The sequence below is a fragment of the Fonsecaea monophora genome, assembly GCF_001642475.1.
Source record: "Fonsecaea monophora strain CBS 269.37 chromosome Unknown Scaff117, whole genome shotgun sequence".
Lineage (NCBI taxonomy): Eukaryota > Fungi > Ascomycota > Eurotiomycetes > Chaetothyriales > Herpotrichiellaceae > Fonsecaea > Fonsecaea monophora.
Genome location: NW_019174048.1, coordinates 83,181 through 100,052, shown reverse-complemented (window position 1 = coordinate 100,052; position 16,872 = coordinate 83,181). Strand labels below are relative to the sequence as shown.

At 51.9% G+C, this 16,872-nt stretch overlaps 6 protein-coding genes across 6 annotated transcripts; 2 read left to right on the top strand and 4 right to left on the bottom strand.

The window, feature by feature from the left end:
* Positions 1–375: 375 nt before the first annotated feature.
* AYO21_10366 (hypothetical protein) lies at positions 376–2,099 on the bottom strand (the record flags this gene model as incomplete). The annotated part of the gene is made up of 2 exons (XM_022660287.1): positions 376–1,216; positions 1,273–2,099. 2 exons carry the CDS (start codon positions 2,097–2,099, stop codon positions 376–378), a joined length of 1,668 nt encoding a protein of 555 aa, XP_022507437.1.
* Positions 2,100–3,084: 985 nt separating this feature from the next.
* Positions 3,085–4,960, bottom strand: AYO21_10365 (hypothetical protein; the record flags this gene model as incomplete). Its single annotated transcript, XM_022660286.1, has 5 exons — positions 3,085–3,719; positions 3,771–4,051; positions 4,109–4,321; positions 4,376–4,801; positions 4,875–4,960. The coding sequence occupies 5 exons, from the start codon at positions 4,958–4,960 to the stop codon at positions 3,085–3,087; spliced, it is 1,641 nt and encodes a 546-aa protein (XP_022507436.1).
* Positions 4,961–5,576: 616 nt separating this feature from the next.
* AYO21_10364 (hypothetical protein) lies at positions 5,577–7,819 on the top strand (the record flags this gene model as incomplete). Its single annotated transcript, XM_022660285.1, has 10 exons — positions 5,577–5,843; positions 5,903–5,979; positions 6,032–6,083; positions 6,136–6,310; positions 6,370–6,400; positions 6,481–6,545; positions 6,596–7,102; positions 7,155–7,315; positions 7,368–7,643; positions 7,709–7,819. The coding sequence occupies 10 exons, from the start codon at positions 5,577–5,579 to the stop codon at positions 7,817–7,819; spliced, it is 1,722 nt and encodes a 573-aa protein (XP_022507435.1).
* Positions 7,820–8,140: 321 nt separating this feature from the next.
* AYO21_10363 (hypothetical protein) lies at positions 8,141–9,493 on the bottom strand (the record flags this gene model as incomplete). The annotated part of the gene is made up of 1 exon (XM_022660284.1): positions 8,141–9,493. The coding sequence occupies one exon, from the start codon at positions 9,491–9,493 to the stop codon at positions 8,141–8,143; it is 1,353 nt and encodes a 450-aa protein (XP_022507434.1).
* Positions 9,494–10,886: 1,393 nt separating this feature from the next.
* On the bottom strand, positions 10,887–12,964 carry AYO21_10362 (hypothetical protein; the record flags this gene model as incomplete). The annotated part of the gene is made up of 2 exons (XM_022660283.1): positions 10,887–12,468; positions 12,543–12,964. 2 exons carry the CDS (start codon positions 12,962–12,964, stop codon positions 10,887–10,889), a joined length of 2,004 nt encoding a protein of 667 aa, XP_022507433.1.
* Positions 12,965–13,336: 372 nt separating this feature from the next.
* On the top strand, positions 13,337–14,533 carry AYO21_10361 (hypothetical protein; the record flags this gene model as incomplete). The annotated part of the gene is made up of 2 exons (XM_022660282.1): positions 13,337–14,038; positions 14,102–14,533. 2 exons carry the CDS (start codon positions 13,337–13,339, stop codon positions 14,531–14,533), a joined length of 1,134 nt encoding a protein of 377 aa, XP_022507432.1.
* Positions 14,534–16,872: the final 2,339 nt, after the last annotated feature.

The following is a 16,872-nucleotide window of genomic DNA, read 5'->3' as shown; positions in this document are numbered from 1 at the left end:
AGATGGGTAGAAGAGACAAATGGCAGAGACTAGCAAGGCCAGCTAGCTGGTGGCGGTAAACGGAAAGAATGAGGATTCTGTCTAGTTTGTTGTCATGATAGACTAGTTAGATGGGGTCGGTGGACTTGTTACACGACAAGGTTTTGTCGAGGGCAATATCTCCCTAGTAGCCAGGATTCGTATATTTAGAGGGCCATTATGAGATACGCCGCTCTAGCTACCTAGATGCACAAAGCCATCTTCAGAAACTATGATGCGTTCAAAACACGAGGTGCTCACTTGTTGTTATTGCATCAACACCCATTTCCTCGCCCACTCGGAACCATCTCACAGGCTAGACCAAGAACCACCACCGCCACCAAATCTGGAGATATCTCAAGCGAACCCTTCTTCTGCTTCCCCCTCTTCTTCATCTTCGGCTTTAATGTCCTGCCCCCCCTCCTCCACCACCTCACATGCTGCCTCCCAGAACTTCCGCCCCGGCTCCTCACAATACGTGTCAAACCACAAGAACGACCTCATCGCCTCCTCGACGACGGGCCACGACTCAGGTTTGCGCGGGACGACGGCGAACTCGAGCAGCGTAGCGAAACTGCCGAGGAGCTTGTCGCGCTTGCGGTACCCGACAGCCTGGTCCGTGCACATCCAGCCCCATGCGACCGCGCAGAGGAAGAGGTCGGCATGGCGGCTGGGAATGCCCACTTTCACCGCACTGATCAGGAGGCGTCCGAGGCGTGAGGCGATCTTGGCCTGCAGCATTGTCCGCGGGGGCATGGGCACGATGACGAACACGGCGTACGCGAACAAGATATGTCGGCAGAGCTCGTAGACGACATGCTCGGCCACGACTTTGTCCCCGGTGGTGGCGTGCTCGGGCAGCGAGAGCATGTCGTGGAGCACGCACCACCGCATGTACCTGACGAGGGCCATGTTCGGGGTGTGCAAAGGCTGTTGCTCTTCCGGGAGACCGTAGGACCTCAATAGCTGATCAAAGTCGGCCGAAAAGATGCTCGTGCGGTCGGCAACCTCTACGAGACTGTCGAGGCTGGAGTACCCATCGTTGATCAATTCGTAAAAGCCCGTCGTCAGAGTTTCGAGGAGCGCCTGTGCAGCCGCGTCCGGGTGATGGCTCCTCTTGTTGATGTGCCACGTTGTCGGCATCACGAGGTTGAAGTGAGGATGCTGCAATTCCCTCCAGGAGGTGAGGATGTCGCACCTAAATTACAATTAGTCTCACCTCGCAACACTCAGGGAATCGTTATTGGTACGTACACTTGGATGACAATGGCCAAGCTCTTCCGTCGTAGCGTGCGCAGCCCTCCCCATCGGTCCACAATGGCATACACGGCATTGAGATGTTCCATGCCAGTGTCCATATTTGCGTAGTAGTCAACGTCATGGAGATGGGACAGGAAAGGCAGGGTTTGTCGCCTGTAAGACTCGTGGCCCTTCAAGTTTTCGCCCGTGCCGTGAGAGGCCAGCGTAATGATGCCTAGAAGGGCCTCCTCAGACACGTTGTCGCCATTTTCTTGGATATAGTCGAGGAGGGACCTGATGGCCTTGGACTTGTACGTGAGCCTGAGCTGCTCGTTCTGCTTGGTCGTTCCTCGATCCCCGTACTGGTACGCATTGTGGGTAGCGCCCGCAAAGACGATCGTGTACCACGTCACTGGACAGTGGATGACAGACTGCATGATCTCGGTTCTGGCGGCGCTGACTCCTCCGCCGTCCGACAGACACATCTCCGTCCAGTGACATGTGATGGCATGGTCGAGCATCTCGTGAACGTAAAGTGGCACGGCCCCAGTCTCGCCGATGGTGTGGAATGGATCGGATCGACTTGCGCCCAGCAGGATCTTGACAGGCGATTCCCGCTTGGCCTTCAGTTCCAGGACCGCTGACTCATCTGTCGAGGTCGTGGAGTTGGACTTGTTCGCCTTGCGAGCGCCATGCGCGTGTTGGGCTTTGGTTTTGGCCCTGCGCAATTTGGCCTTTCTGTGATATTCGCGCGCGGCATGTTGCGTTCGGGTCACTCCTTCGTCAGAGACACTCTTCTGGGCCCGCCCTTCGCCGTCACATTCGATAAACAGGACCTTCATTGCGACGGGTGATGAGTTTCGTCCTGCTTTCGTGGCGTCGACAGTCGCAGACGCATCATGGCGATCGAGCAGCTACCTAGTTCATCTTCACGAGGGCACGGCCCTTGATAACCGGGCAACCGTTGACACACCACGTGTTCAGCGCCAGGTGTGCCGACATGTCGCCTGGGCAAAACAGGAATAGCCAGAGCGGTTTCCTTGTTTGGAGGTGATTGTCATTGGCGAGGCCGTGTTCTTCAGCGGTCTGGAGCTGAGAACCCTTGAATTTTTCTGCCTCGCTCATAGGCCCATGTTTCGCTTGTGGCTTTTGTCTTTGTTTGACGCAGGGCTGCTTCAGCCGATAAATCGCAAGCCACACCGGCCGGTAGTTGAGCGGCGGGCGGAATCTCCCTGGAACATGTCCTGAATGCTGCAATAATTGAGGGCTGGATGAAGAGGCATCTGCCTCTCGAGCTAAATATCCCCAGTGATGCTTCGGTGGTCTTTCAAATAAGTTAGACACAACCTCAGCTTGCGCAGAAAACAAGCCTTCGAGGAGAAAACATCAAGATCAGCCCAGAGCTGGTAAGCGATGCTGTAAGTTCACACTACTCACCCCTGCTAGCCACTTTCAGTGCCTCGTACACGTCTGTAGCCAAAGCCGACAAATCCCATTCCCCTTTCCAGAAAACCCCACCGATACAAGTCTAGTACTCGCAAGTGTGTGGTTTCGATGCCCGATCCTATGTCTAGGTATCTGCGGCTCATCAGGTCTTTCAAGCCTGATCCACACGATGGCCATCTGAGGGCATCACGCATGGGAAGTTCCTCGCTGACCTGACTGCATTCAGTGCTACTTCCATGAAACGGGTTGTGGTTGGGTATAAGAAGAGTCAAAGATCTTCAGCGCTGTGGTTCGTGAGATTTTAATCCAGATGTTGCACCGCTAACTGATCATGGTCCACAAAGGACAAATGCATCCAGCGTGACGAGTGTCGACAGAGCTCTAGGCCCAGTTCTGCCACAACGGTTCGTCGAGACACTCAAAGAAGCTGAAAGTATCTGGCAGCAGCGCAGACTCGAACGGCAGTCCGGGTAATTCGACTCCGACGTCACAATCCTGACTCTCTGACTGAGCCTTTCTGGATTGTTCTGCTCGCCTCGCCTCGTGCACGGCCTTGATGTCTTGTATCTTGGCCGGCACCGTCAGCCAGATCGGTGGTACACAGCGCGGCAAAGTATTTTGTGAAGATGTGGCCTCGGCCGCCGACTGGTTGGTTTGGAGAAACTCGCTTGCTTCTTTGGTCTTCTTCGAGAGCCGGTCCATCACATCGCCAAAATTTAGACATGACGCAACGTAGTTCTGGTCCCAGCCCTCATGCTGACAGAGAGCAAGTTTGGACAAGTCCACAAAGAGGTGGCTGACGATGGTAAATATGCAGTATGGGAGGTCGAAATATATCGAGGAAGGCAACGAGTGGAAGAGCTCAAAGAAATTCTTTGCAGATGTGAGACAAGCGAACAGCAGGTCGAGACGCGTGGTGGAGAATGACCCGTATCTCGACGCAGGAACATTTTCATCTAGAGCGATCTCGCACAAAAATGTCTCGACCGCGTGGTAGTGCATGAGAAGTAGCACTTCTTATCATTAGCAAGGCAGGCATGTTGTCTCTGTAGGAAGTTGAAGCTCACCACTTTGGGCAATATCAAGCGTCATGGAAGCTTTGTACTTGCGCAGCTCAGCCTCCAGTGACTTCACGTAGGCTCCGATTGGAGCAGAAATACTGGAAGAGGGATCCCAATCTCTTTGGATAATTGTACGGCTTATTTTGTCGACAAAATAGCTTAGCCTGGTGAGCTGGACAAGGTAGATGTCGCTTGGAAGCTCAGCTGCTTCGGATATTATCGTATAGCACTCTTCAGTGTACTTGGTGTATCGGATGGCTTCGAAATCTCGGGCAGTCATCGATATTCTGGAATTCGAGTATTGGCATCAGCGGCTTCACAGATCTCCTCAATGGGATACATACAGAGAGGTCAAGTAAAAGCAACCAAGATAAGTTCGACGGTCCTCCAGCGTCTCCCTTGCTCCCTCTTGTCGGTCCAAGCGGAAATAGTCCCTTTGAGGCTTCGCATACTTTCGAGGGACATAGTGCTTGTTCAGGCCGAGATCAATCATCACCGACATGACCAGATGGACGATGACTGTGAGTTGGCCTCCGAGGTGGATGTTTACATTATACCTTGTGACGTTAGTTCAACCTCGCTGCCTCGATGGGTACGACGTGTGAGTATACCAAGCCAGGTAAATGAGAAGGCCCTGTAGCAAGTCCAGGCTCTGTTCACCGTGAGTCATCACCTTCTGGCCGATGAGTTCTTTGAGCGTCTTCCCCAACGCCGTCTGTCGTGTTATATCGTGTCGGCAAGTGACCAACATAACCACCATCAGGAGGAAGGGCTTTCGTTCCCGAAGCTCCTCCAGACTCGTATGCGGTTGGATGACGACGAACGGGAAATAAGGCATGAATTCGTTCCGGAACACGTCCAACATCAGTCGCGCCTCATCCATGCTCTTGATAAACTGGTCGAAGCATGTGGTCAAGGAGAGCAATGGCACGGTGGGCAGTTGCAGCGGGCTGTCGGTGGCTTTCAAGGCTCCAAGCTGAGAGGCAGTCAGGATCGCCGTCACCCCGTCGAGCTTTTGTTCTAGACGGGTGACATCTCTAATCCGAAGGACATCAGGATATCCGTCAACCGAAAGAGTCGCATGATATCAAGCTGAAGATCATCACCTACGATTCCTGTCGAGGCTTGCGCCTGTGTGCGCCCGGTGGCTGTGCGCGACATGCCTTCTTCAGCCTCAGGCACCTAACCCCACGCATTATTAGCCGCTACCGGTTTTCTGCGCGAGTGTCGACTCTACCATACCGCTTGCAGAATATTTGTCCATTCTCAGTCTCACATCGTACTTTGGCGGCGGCACATGGCACACAGGCTCTCGGAGCGCGGACGCCACTGAGGTCGTTTCCCTGATTCGGTGATTGGGGCATACCGCGCACACCGTGGCATTCGTACCGGGATATCTGGTATGACAAGCATCAGGGCGAACGGGGACAAAAGAAAGAGATGGTTCTCCGACAGTCTAGTCCGAAGGAGCAAAGCAAACTCTGGGGACAAGAAGGATGTGAATCAAGTACAGGCCGCAGGAACGGAAATTCCGATGCCGAGCGATCGGCTGACTGAGGTGAAGAATTAAGTTAGTCTGACCGTCAGATTCTGTGCCTCAAGGCTCGTTTTATGCGGGGAAATGGACTGTCAGACTGGACGTCATTTTCAACCTTGCCACGCGCATCTAGCCAATCAGAGTAATTCCTCAGTGGGTCGAGTAAATAGATCGGACACGGAGCAGCATCCAGTAGACGCAATGAAGGCATAAAAGGAGAAAAATTGACTCGTATTGTCTTCCCAGAATCATTCAGCTAATAGGAAAGATCTAAAATGACATCTTTGGCCATTTCTGAGGCCTCGTCCAAGGACGTAAAACCGGAGAGCGACAAGGCTGTTAGCCTCGAAGGTGACACCAGCACCACCGAGCAGACGACGCAAATGGACGGCACGAGTACAAAAGAATCATCTCCTACAGAGGGGAGTCAAGAAAAAGAATCAGACTCAACAGATGCCTTGGGTTTTCGAAGACACATTCTTTTCGCCGCAGTGTTTATTTCGACCCTGCTCATGGCCCTCAACGGTTCGATTATTTCGACGGTAAGCTAGGGGCACGTTGATTCTGTGAGATGAGGTACATGCTGATGCATGAGATGTAGGCCATTCCACAAATCACAACACATTTCAACTCTCTCAAAGACATTGGCTGGTACGGAAGTGCTTATCTGGTGACAACGTGAGTCCTCCTGTCTGTGTTCTGGTCGGACAAGTGTCTAATCTCACCACAGGTGCGCGATGCAACCTCTTGTCGGCAGAATCTATACCCATTTCCCTATCAAAGTGAGTAGAAGCATCCTGCTGTAATGCTCCGCGCTGCTCACGAGTCGTTCAGTACACGTATCTCACATTCGCTGCCATCTTTTCGATCGGATCTCTGGTTTGCGCCACTGCTCCTTCATCCATGGCCCTCATCATCGGCAGAGCTGTGCAAGGGTGTGGTGGTGCCGGCATTATCAATGGAGCCTTTGCCGTAATAGCTGCGGTGGCTTCCAAGGACAATCGGCCTTGTGAGAACATCATCATGGATCCTTCCACAAAGGGTGCATATAACTGACATCGATTTCAGTACTCATAGGTATTGCTATTAGCCTGTCATCGTAAGTGCTTCATTCTGGATTATTCTTGATAATCCTGAGGAAACCATCATGTGGCGATAGTATTGACGACATCTGTGTAGGGTTGGGACCGTCATTGGGCCTCTGGTTGGCGGTGCTCTGACACAAAATGTCTCGTGGAGATGGTGTAAGTGGTTTCTTCTTGATTGCTCATCTCAGGTCCGCTGATGTTCATAGGCTTCTATATCAATTTACCACCTAGCGGCCTAGTGATATGCGCCCTCATCTTGTTGCCAATTCCCGAACAGATCAAGAAGCAGCCCGTGAGGGCCAACTTCAAAGCCATCGTCACGAAAGAGCTCGATCTCATGGGATTTGTTATCTTCGCCCCAGCCTGTGTCATGTTACTCCTCGCAATGATATGGGGTGGCAACCAGTACCGATGGGACTCCTCCGTCATCATCGGCCTCTTCTGTGGCGCGGCTGGCACAACCGCCGTCTTTGTTGCCTGGGAGACTTTCAAGGGCGAAAAGGCCATGATACCTCCGGCAATTGTCAAGAACCGGCTTGTGATCTTTGGGTGTTTGACTTCGTTCCTTCAAATCGGCGCCCTGTTGTCGCTGAGCTACTATCTTCCGGTGTGGTTTCAGGTTGTCAAGGACGAAAGCCCGTTAATGAGTGGGGTAATGGTACTTCCGACTGCCATTGCGCAGGCCATAGGGGGCATAACAGCTGGGAAGCTAGGTGGGCTGCCGCATCTTGTATCTTGAGAAAGTGTTCGCTCACTGTCGTACAGTCCAGATCGTTGGCTACTACACACCATGGGCACTTCTCGGTTGTGTTCTGACCTCCATTGGGTCCGGGCTGATGACCACATTCACCCCTTCCACTGGCGCTGGACCCTGGATCGGGTACCAGATACTTGCAGGAATGGGAAGAGGCTCCGTGGTACAAATGGTGAGGACCTTCTTCAATGTTCAGCGTGTCTCGACTGACTGTCATACCTTAGCCACTCACCGCAATCCAGAACCTTTTGCCGCCAAAGGAAGTCTCAATAGCAACCTCGCAGATCTTCTTTTGGCAGTACCTCGGAGGAGCCATTTTTCTCGCCGTTGCCGAGACGATTTTCACAAACTCGCTGCGATCGTCGCTGAGGACTTATGTCCCGGGTATCAATCCCGAGAGCGTCATCGACGTGGGTGCTGCCGCCGTGCGATCGAGCGTGCCCCATAGTCAGCTCGAAGGCGTCCTCCGCGCGTATAACCACGCCCTCGTGTCCACATTCGTGAGTTTGAGGCCCTACAACAGCTTGCTTCTGGGATGGCGCCACCTGAACTAATCATGACCTAGTATATCGCTGTCGGGGCCTCATCTGCTGCGTTTCTAACGAGCTTCGGTATGGGGTTCCAAAGGCTGCCCAAAAAGGAGAGCAAGAAGAAATCTGGCGGGAACGATGTGTAGGCGTCCCTCGGGAATCGCCCAAATGGTCCCTCGCATCATTCTGTACGCCTACACGACGCGTGGTCGAATTTAGAGGTATTGCAAGTTGTTCCAATTTGTGATATCGTCTGCTCCATGTACAATATTTCAAAATAGACTTGCTAAGAGACTGAACTCTGGCTGCAGAGCGGGCAAGGGTCAGCCTTTGACAAATTGGGAAGGAGAAACAGGCTCGAGGTTGGCTATTCCTGCAAGGATAGCAAGTCATTTCGATGCGATAGATGCTCGGTCCCTGCCAGCCCCAAATCCATTCATGTACCGAATATAGTGTCGAATCACCATTCATGTCCACTCCAGAACGATACAGCACAAATCACCGCCATTTTCCTGCAAGCGAAGCATCACCGAAGTTTCGTGCTCGGATCGCTGAAAGTCCAACTCGTCTCCAGCTCGGAGATCTTCGAGTTTGACACCATGACTTGCTGCACTCTTATCAATCTCGCTGCCTGTTCTCAAGCTTACTATCCCATTACGCGGGGGCTGGATTTCAACCACGACATCCAGGCCCGGAAGGTTGATGAGATGAGGCCTGTCCGAGCTGATATGAATGGGGCCGCGGCTGTTTGACGTGAGTGTGGAGCTGGTCACTGTGCTTTCAGAGTGGGTATCGCTCACGACCGGGCCCTGAGAAGGTGGTTGTCCTGGCGTACCGCTTCCACTGTGCGTTCGTGTCTCTGTCTTCAGACTCGAGTTCCACCAAGAGTCTGTTGTTGTGGTTGTCCCGCCGTCAGACCGTGGTGCGGACTCTTCATTGGCAGTGATTGGGTTTCTTGATGTACCGGAAGCTCTTGAATGACGCGTGGAAGAGACCCTGGTGCCCGCGTTATTTGCATCTGCAGTTGGCAGTAGGCTTGACTCTGTGTCGAACCGTGCGCTCAGTAAGGTCGATAGGGGCGAAAAGGTCGGCATCTCGTATAAATTCTGTCGGCTTGTCAGGGGGTGCTGACCGCGCCGTGAATGTCTCTTCCTTCCCAAAAGCGAGCAATCCCGATTCATTCTCCTTATAACCGCCCTCAGCGCTTCAACTTGTCCCGGCGTGTACTCTGCAAGATCTGGCACGGTCCACTGATCGTACAGACGCCCATGTGTAGCGGTCACAACAAAAGCACCGAGTCTTTTGGTGAAGAGATGACAGAGGAAGCATGTTTCTTTGCTGGTACCTATGACTCGTGGCAGTATCAGGGGTGGTGAGAGAAGATAATGTACAACCATCTGTATTTCTGCATGGACGTAACAAAGGGTCTTCTTTCCAGAGAGGGATATAGGGCTTGTTCGAGGTTCATATGGGTCGATGTAAAGCGACTTGATATTTGAGAACAGATCCCTCGTCTTCCTCCTGCGGGCTTCTCTGGCCAAGGTCTGTGGTATTCGGTGATATGCGCCCAGCTTGTCGACCTGCGTGATGTACTTGTTGTTGAACCATTCTTGAGCATTCAAACCGACGTTTTCGAGATTGTGACGGAAAGGTACTTGTCCATCGGAGGTGGTGATGCTGAAGCTCTCCTTCACGATCTCCTGCAGCCCCCACTCCGGCTGTGATGCTCCTGGGTGCAGCACGCTTTCGACCATCCTCCTTAGCACAAACAGTCTTCTGACCAGGTCGGTGGCAGCGGGTGTAGAAGCGGCAGCTTGCATTCGATTCAACGCCTTTTCGGAACCAGATGTCGAGGAACTTATTGACCCCCTTCTGCGTGGACGAGATGACGAAGGACGTTCCCCGAGAAATAATCTCATGCGAGACAAAATGCGTTCCTGTGACAGACCCAGTATCAAGTCAGATAAGGTTGATGTACACTTCTCGAGCCTCATCTCTGTGGGATGGTTAGAAATGTAAGATCCAGTGAGAGTGTCAGTACTGACGACTTCTTGCGCAAGACATCAAGCATTCACATATTTCACCCAGAGAACGTTGGATTTCTCCTGGCACCCCTTCAGTTGCAGCAACACGTATGATGAGACCCGCAGGCTCTGCAATCTCCTCCACACAAACAGCTGTGATACTGTCACCACCCTGTTGGGTTGCCAAGATAAATGCAATGTCATCTGCAAGGCGTTGCTCTGTCTTGAAGGATAATGTCCGAGATCCTGTCGCAGGAGGTATGTCTTGAGTACTGGCTGACCGTGACACCGAGTACCTCGCATCGCCCGGGACACCCTTAGTTGCTGCAGAAAGTGCGACAATCCTTCGACGGAAAGCATCTTCTGGTACATCCTGCCATATTGAGTGTTGATGTTTCGCAGTCTGCACTGGTCTTCCAGCAGACATAATGTTAGACGGTGATCTTGCCGATGAATCTCTCATCGAAAGAAACACTCACATGCTGCAATATCAGGTACGTGAGCGGTCGGTGTGAAGTTCATATGACATCCAACGACCAGTGAGGGATCGCCAGCTGGCATCGACAAGTCATGACGCCGAGAGTTGTGATTGGCTCGCTTAGTAGACGTAAGTGTGTTGGGTCTTAATGTTGTAAGGACGCCCAATGTTGGAGATCTGATCGTGGCACGTCGTGCGCCAAACAGCTCATCCTCGATAGCTAACCACTGTGGCTGAAGGGACGGTTGGAGTGAGTCAGTGAGGCGAAGCCTTAGCCTGCCCTGCCTGCTCAGCTTGTGAGCTGGGTGAGGATCCGTTCGGGGTTTCTTCGCTGATGATTTGCGCTAATAACCAATCCCCAACACCAGCGTAGGATGGGCTCTGCTAATAGGATCCCCGTCAGTCATCTGGGTCATCCCTGATACCCTTGGACCGCCCGGATCTTCTTTGTCCATCTAATTGCTTTGCTCTTGGACCATTCGATTGCTCTTCAACTATTCGTTTCCCTTTACACACAAATATCTGCTGCTTCGGACACACAGCATAGCTGGGAAGACCTCTCTCAGAGATATAGCATATCTCCTGTCTTACACAAACCATGCGTTTTGTCGTCGTGTGCTGATCTCTGGAATTTTTCGCAGCAGCAGCCTCAGACCTTATAATACAGTAGAATTCCATCATGGTTCAGACTTCGCGAATTCGACCCTAATATCAACCAAGTAACCTCACCGGCTTTTCAAGTCCGTTCGTCGTGAGGAAGGCTGACCGATAAGAGTGCTGGGTAAGTGTCCATTCACGTTGAAGATCTTGGCTGAACACTCGAAAGACATCAAAGCACTGTGTCTTTTGAAGCATTTTCAGTTTTTCAGTGACGAATGCCTGGTCGTGTCGGGAAGTAAGTTGAGGAGCAATCATTCCAAGAGGCAGTAATATGGCTGTGTTGAATTGCGAATCATCAGATAGCAAGCGAAAGAGTCCCATGGCCCGCTTCACGTGCCTTTTGATCTGTTTATGGGCCATGAACGGTGGATATGCAAGGGTAGTCGTAGTTTCGGGGAGGCCATCACGGTCCCTGAGTTGCTTGAAGAAGTAGATTCGGCTCGCGAGGCGGTAGATTTCTCCTATGACGAATTCTTCGTCTTTCTTTGCACCATCATCAACGCCAATTGTAGAGCATGAGGGCTCTTCATGTTCTGTAGCTTTCCTTTTCATGCTGAAGCTTGGGAGGAAGTCCAATTTCCCATCCCAGCAATCGATGTCAAGCGTTGAGACATGCTGGACATTCTCGCTGATACGATAGAGTAGATCCGCGAAGTTTGGATTTGACCGGTGGGACAAGTTCATGAATGTGGTCTCCTCAAGACTGTTACAAGACGGCGGGGTCAACCTTGCGTCAGCCACCAGCGCCAGGAGTTGGTTGTAAGAAACAAGGTCGTGCAGAAATAGGTGAAGCGGTGATGAAGACGGCACTTGTTGATTTCGTGCAGTGCCTCCACGGCACAAAAACTCTTGTGCAAACTCTAGATAGGGTTGTATGTTGCCATAGACTTCTCCAGAAAGCTTTCCAAAAACGGCCAGCAACGCTGCGGTAGTGACAAGGCATAGATCGTCGGCCTCCACTTTTGTAATCTGGAAGAAAGTGCTGTCACCCTTTGGGTTTGATTTTAGGGTATCAAGTCTCCGGGTCCTGCTCGAAATCTGAAGGCAGGCCTTCAACGCCCGAAGTCGCAGATGAGAGATCTCGTGGTCCAAAGACGGAAGATTCCTTGACTTGGCATGCAGTCCTGCAATTGCCATCAGAATCCAACGAACGGGCTCATACTCGATCGCAGCAGGAGCGAGACATGACAGGAACGGGTTGTCTGTCTCTGAGTGCGTGGGATATGTTCTTGCAAAGCAATTAATGTAATGGTCCCAGAGGACATGCTCGAGGAAGGAGTTTACGATTGTGGTCGGGGGATGATGCGGTATTGTAGCAGGACGTTGCCAACTAGGAGTAAGTCGATATTGCTTGCGTTGAGGCAGTGCGAGTGACGTGCAATTCACGAGGTCTAGGACCAACACGCTTGCCTCTTGGTTCTGTTCGTCGGTATTTGCCGTCGGAGCCTCTTTGTCATGGTGCCCAATATTACTGTGTAGATGAGCTCTGCGGGACGAGGAAGGACCTCTGCGCCTAATACCTTGTCGTACAGGGTCATCTTCCCAGAGGAGTCGTGGCTTGTACCCTCCGCATGCGATCTGCAGACGGACGCAGTTCTCGCATGAAGGGATCCCCAGATCGCATTTCTTTTTCCTGGTTGATTCCGTAGATAATTAGTTGTTGTATTTGTACGAGCCGCGGGTTCATCCCATACCCACAGAACCTACCTCTGTTTACACGTCAAACATCCACCTCTTGCGCGTTGTGGTCGAGCCATATTGGTGACGGCTTTTGCCTGCCACCTCGAGAGGGTAGGTCTGACGTATGGAGTAAGCTTGGTCACACTCCCAGGTAGACTATAGCGGTACAGGTCAAGATGTTGCGTGTTCTTATCTGCAATTGATTGACAATTCCGCACTCGGACAAAGCCGTCCTTGAGATGATGGACATGACCGCAGGCAAATGCGTCGAGTCGCTCAACATCGAACGACGAAGAGAGTCTCAAGATACAGGTCGTACGATTAAGGTTCTCGGATAGAGGGTAGAGGTCATGTTGTGGTGTCGTAGGGCGCAATATGGGGTTTGACGGGGACAGGTGAACCTCTTTGAGCATCGAGTGAGGTTGACCAGACGACGTGCTAAGAGCCATGACTGAACTGTAGCCTGGACAAAGCTGACAACTGGGTGTCTAGGCTGATCAGAGATACCTCAATCAAGACTTTGACATACCAAGTAAGGGATTCCAATGCCTTTGCAGGCCGTGGTGGCTCTGGGCGGTTAGTATCCCCCGAATATGGCATAGTGCCTCTTCCCAAAGTGGCGCCGCTTTCCAACGGACACGCAGTGATCCCATTGCGGTCACATCGTGAATTTTGGCCGTACTGCACTCCAGGAGGTACAAATATCACAGAGCGATTCTTGGAACAAGATCTGTCTGTTCTCCCAGCTCTCTCTCTTCACTCCTCCACTCGATCAAGTGATACATACCTTCGCGCAAGCAGATATACGACCAAAAGACAGCATGGCTCCGGGAATTCTCGAGTACCCTGCAATAGATGGACCAGCACTGGCTTTGAAGTCAAACCCCACAAGATCATCCGGACGGACATTTGATCCTGTGAAGCATCTTACGTATGCGCCGCCGAAAAAGATCCATACTTTGGAAGATCTTTGTCTACCGCCTTCGCCGATTTCGCAAGTCGCATCCACCGACCCATTCCCTTTGCTGTCCGAAGAGGCTCTGCTTGAGCACCGCCGAGAGTTGCTGTCTGATGATGTCCTTAATAGCTGCATGTATCATACGCGGGACAAATCGGTTCAACTCCGTGGCATGGCCCCCAGATATGCTCCTTTCATTCATCAGTTCTGGACTTCTCCAGAGGTTCTCAAGATAGTCAGCGATCTAGCAGGAGTTGACCTGGTCCCTGTCATGGACTTCGAGATCTGCCACACGAACGTCCAGTTGGGGCCAGAGGGTCTGGCAGGAGTCAGAGACATCCCGATTATCCCACCTGGTGCTCCTGCAGCGGAAACAATGTCAGCAATTCAGGAAGGGCCCGAAGAGCCTCCAGCGGCTGCCAAAGAGTCAGTTGTCCCCTGGCATCGCGATTCATATCCTTTCGTCTGCGTCGTTATGTTGTCCGACACGAGGAATATGAAAGGAGGCGAGACCGAGATCCAAAGAGGTGATGGTACGACAGTCAAAGTCCGATCTCCGCAGATGGTGAGTTCATCGCCAGAGCGCCCCAATACTTGAGGCGTTAACCACTGACGAGGCTGGGAACAGGGCGGCGCGGTGGTTCTCCAGGGCAGACACGTGTCTCACATGGCGATTCCGGTCGAGAACATGCCCGAGAGAATCACCATTGTGGCCTCTTTCCGGCCACGGGATCCTGTGCTGTTGGACGACTCCTCGCTGATGAATGTTCGAAATAAGTCTCAGCTGTCGGAGATGTACTACCAGTGGACCAGCTACCGCTTGCATCTGCTCGCCAACAGATTCCGATTCGAAGCCGAGAAGCTTGATGCAGCATATCAGGAAGCAATTGAGGAAACCGATCAAGGGAGACCAGGGGATTGCAAGAAAAACGTTGTCGACGTGGAGAAGCTTGAGAGTTGGATGGAAAAGCAAATGAGATATATGAGACGAACCATGTTTGAGATGAGACCGATCACTGCAGACGACAACATCACCAAGAACGAGATTGAGGAAGTCTAGCCTTCGATATGGGGGCTGGACGACAGGTTATTCCACTCTTTACCTTTCATGTCGTCAAGATACTTCCTTCGATAGACATGTGCCCCTTCGAGCAAGCCAGTATCTAGAGCCTGCGTTTTCCCGCCCAATTTTACATTCAACACCCTCCTCTTAGTGTGCCTCGGTATTCCCATCTCTATTGAGATTCCATCACTTGAGCCTTTCCCATGAATTTTCCAGTGCCTCTTATTCCATTGATGGCATCTCAAAACACGGTCGCGGAGAGGAGGGTATGCCGGAAGCGAAGCGAAGGTCATCGTGGAGGTTAACGGTCAGGGTACAGATCTTGACCAGGGAACCGGGTAACGCTCAGTCCATTTCAATCTCGAAAATTCCGCGTACCGGTTCAATGGTTTCTCTACTTTGAAAGTTGTCGAGCGAATCGACGGGGAGCTCATACAAGCAGAGAGGCCTTCGCTGGTGCTTAAATTGTGCCAAGGCCAAGATTCTCAAGAAGCCTGGGATCTCAAAGTGGCATGCGCAGACACAATCTTTCGCAATTTAATTTTAAGAGCCTGGGAAAGTGCAAGACCAAGAGGCATCCACGTGACAGGCCCAAAGGCACGTGCAAAGGTCTCACCAGAACAAGTATGAGGTACCTTTCATATTCATGTCTTGTCAAGGCTCTTTTGAACAATATTTAACTGTCGTTCCCTACCCGAAATGAAGGGAGCCCCGGAATGCTATGGTCAGTAAGTTCAACGACCTGTCCCTACTGGAGATGTGCTGACTATTGAAAAGTTGACAGCGTCGATCCAAACTTTGAACACTTTGTAACTGTGCGCTCGAACCTACGAAGAAGGCAAAGAAAACAACCATAACTCTCCTACAAGCCGACTTCTTCCTCGCATGCTCGTGGGAAGCGTGGAGGCCTCTAGGCGGCCATTGCTCGGCATGGTATTCGCGATGGTACAGCTAGCGCAGGCTATCGTTAGTAACGAGTATAGGAAAGGGTCATGAGACAAGACACAAAAACATACTTGTATCTTGGTCCGATCTCGGTCTGTGGAGAGAACGAGGTGATTGCTGTGAGGAGCGTTACTACGTCCGCCACTTGCCCGCGGAACGTGCCAGGGGAAATTGATCTAGGCGGTTCCCAACTGAACCAGGGTTAGACTGCGGGGCGGTGTTGTCACGATCGAAAGTGACAAGCATGTGTCTCTCCTTGGATCTCTCCCGCCGGTGTGCACCATCAGCAACACGAGACAATTCGCAAAAGCCACCCCACCTTGTGTTGTCACTCGGCTAGCAGACAAGGCGTATACCAGAAGCTTAAGCCGGTACTGGTAGGTAAACAAGTCTTCGACCCACAATCTTCAGTAGGCTTCGCCTCTTGGTCCTGTGCTGGTCTGGCTAGCAGTTGCTAGGCAGTGAGGAAGAACGCCACCCAGCCTGCAAGCATTCCCTTGGGAAATTATTTCACTTCGTATGATATGTACTGGGCTTCTCATATGCTGCGATTCACACCATGGCGCTTCAAGACTCGGCTGCAGCTTCCACACTGTTGTCTTGTCGCTACAACTCACCTCGATGCAAACGGGCGAAAGGGTGGGCGTCCGCCAGGGTACACAGGGCTCAAGCATCAGACGATCAATACGGCCGTTGAATCCAATCAATGGTCCAATGCAGTCTTGGGCACCAAAAGTCAAACCCTGTCTTGCAGGCTGAACGGGAAAAGGGGTGATGATCAGATAAGATCCTGGCCGTCTGGACTGTTCGAGGGGGGTGCAGAGGATGAGATGGCCAAGGCGCCACCCGCCAGAGCATGTGGTTTCATGGGAGGGTCTTGGAAGCGAGCATGGTTGGAAGCAGGAGATGATGGCCGCCACCCCTCGGGAAATCCCTACAGCTGTCCAGCCTCCACCCTGTTCGCCCATCTCTTTCCCAAGCTCGGTAGCTTATGGGTCGGCCCAGCGACTCAGAGACGAGCTGGGATTTGTGGGACATCACATGCCGAGGAGTTCGAAGCTAGTTAGCTGTACCTCGTACAGCTTTGACTTACCCCTCGGATTGATCGGGTATGAATTGAACCAGGATCAAAGTTTTCCTACATGGGCACCCTCGAGAAGAATGACCTGGCTCGTTTGTTACCTTCCAGATCTAGTTGACCGACTTTCTCGACACCCGAACGTGAGGGGACTTTTAGTTTCCACCTGAAAGAAAAGAGTAAAAGAAACTTTATGGACCCTGTGATGTCGTGCCTACTACCCGGCGAGCCAGCTACACCATTGAGGGTTTTCAAGAGATTTGCAGGATTTTCGCATGTTTTGTCTGTCTGGCTTCGGTCATGTCAAACTAAA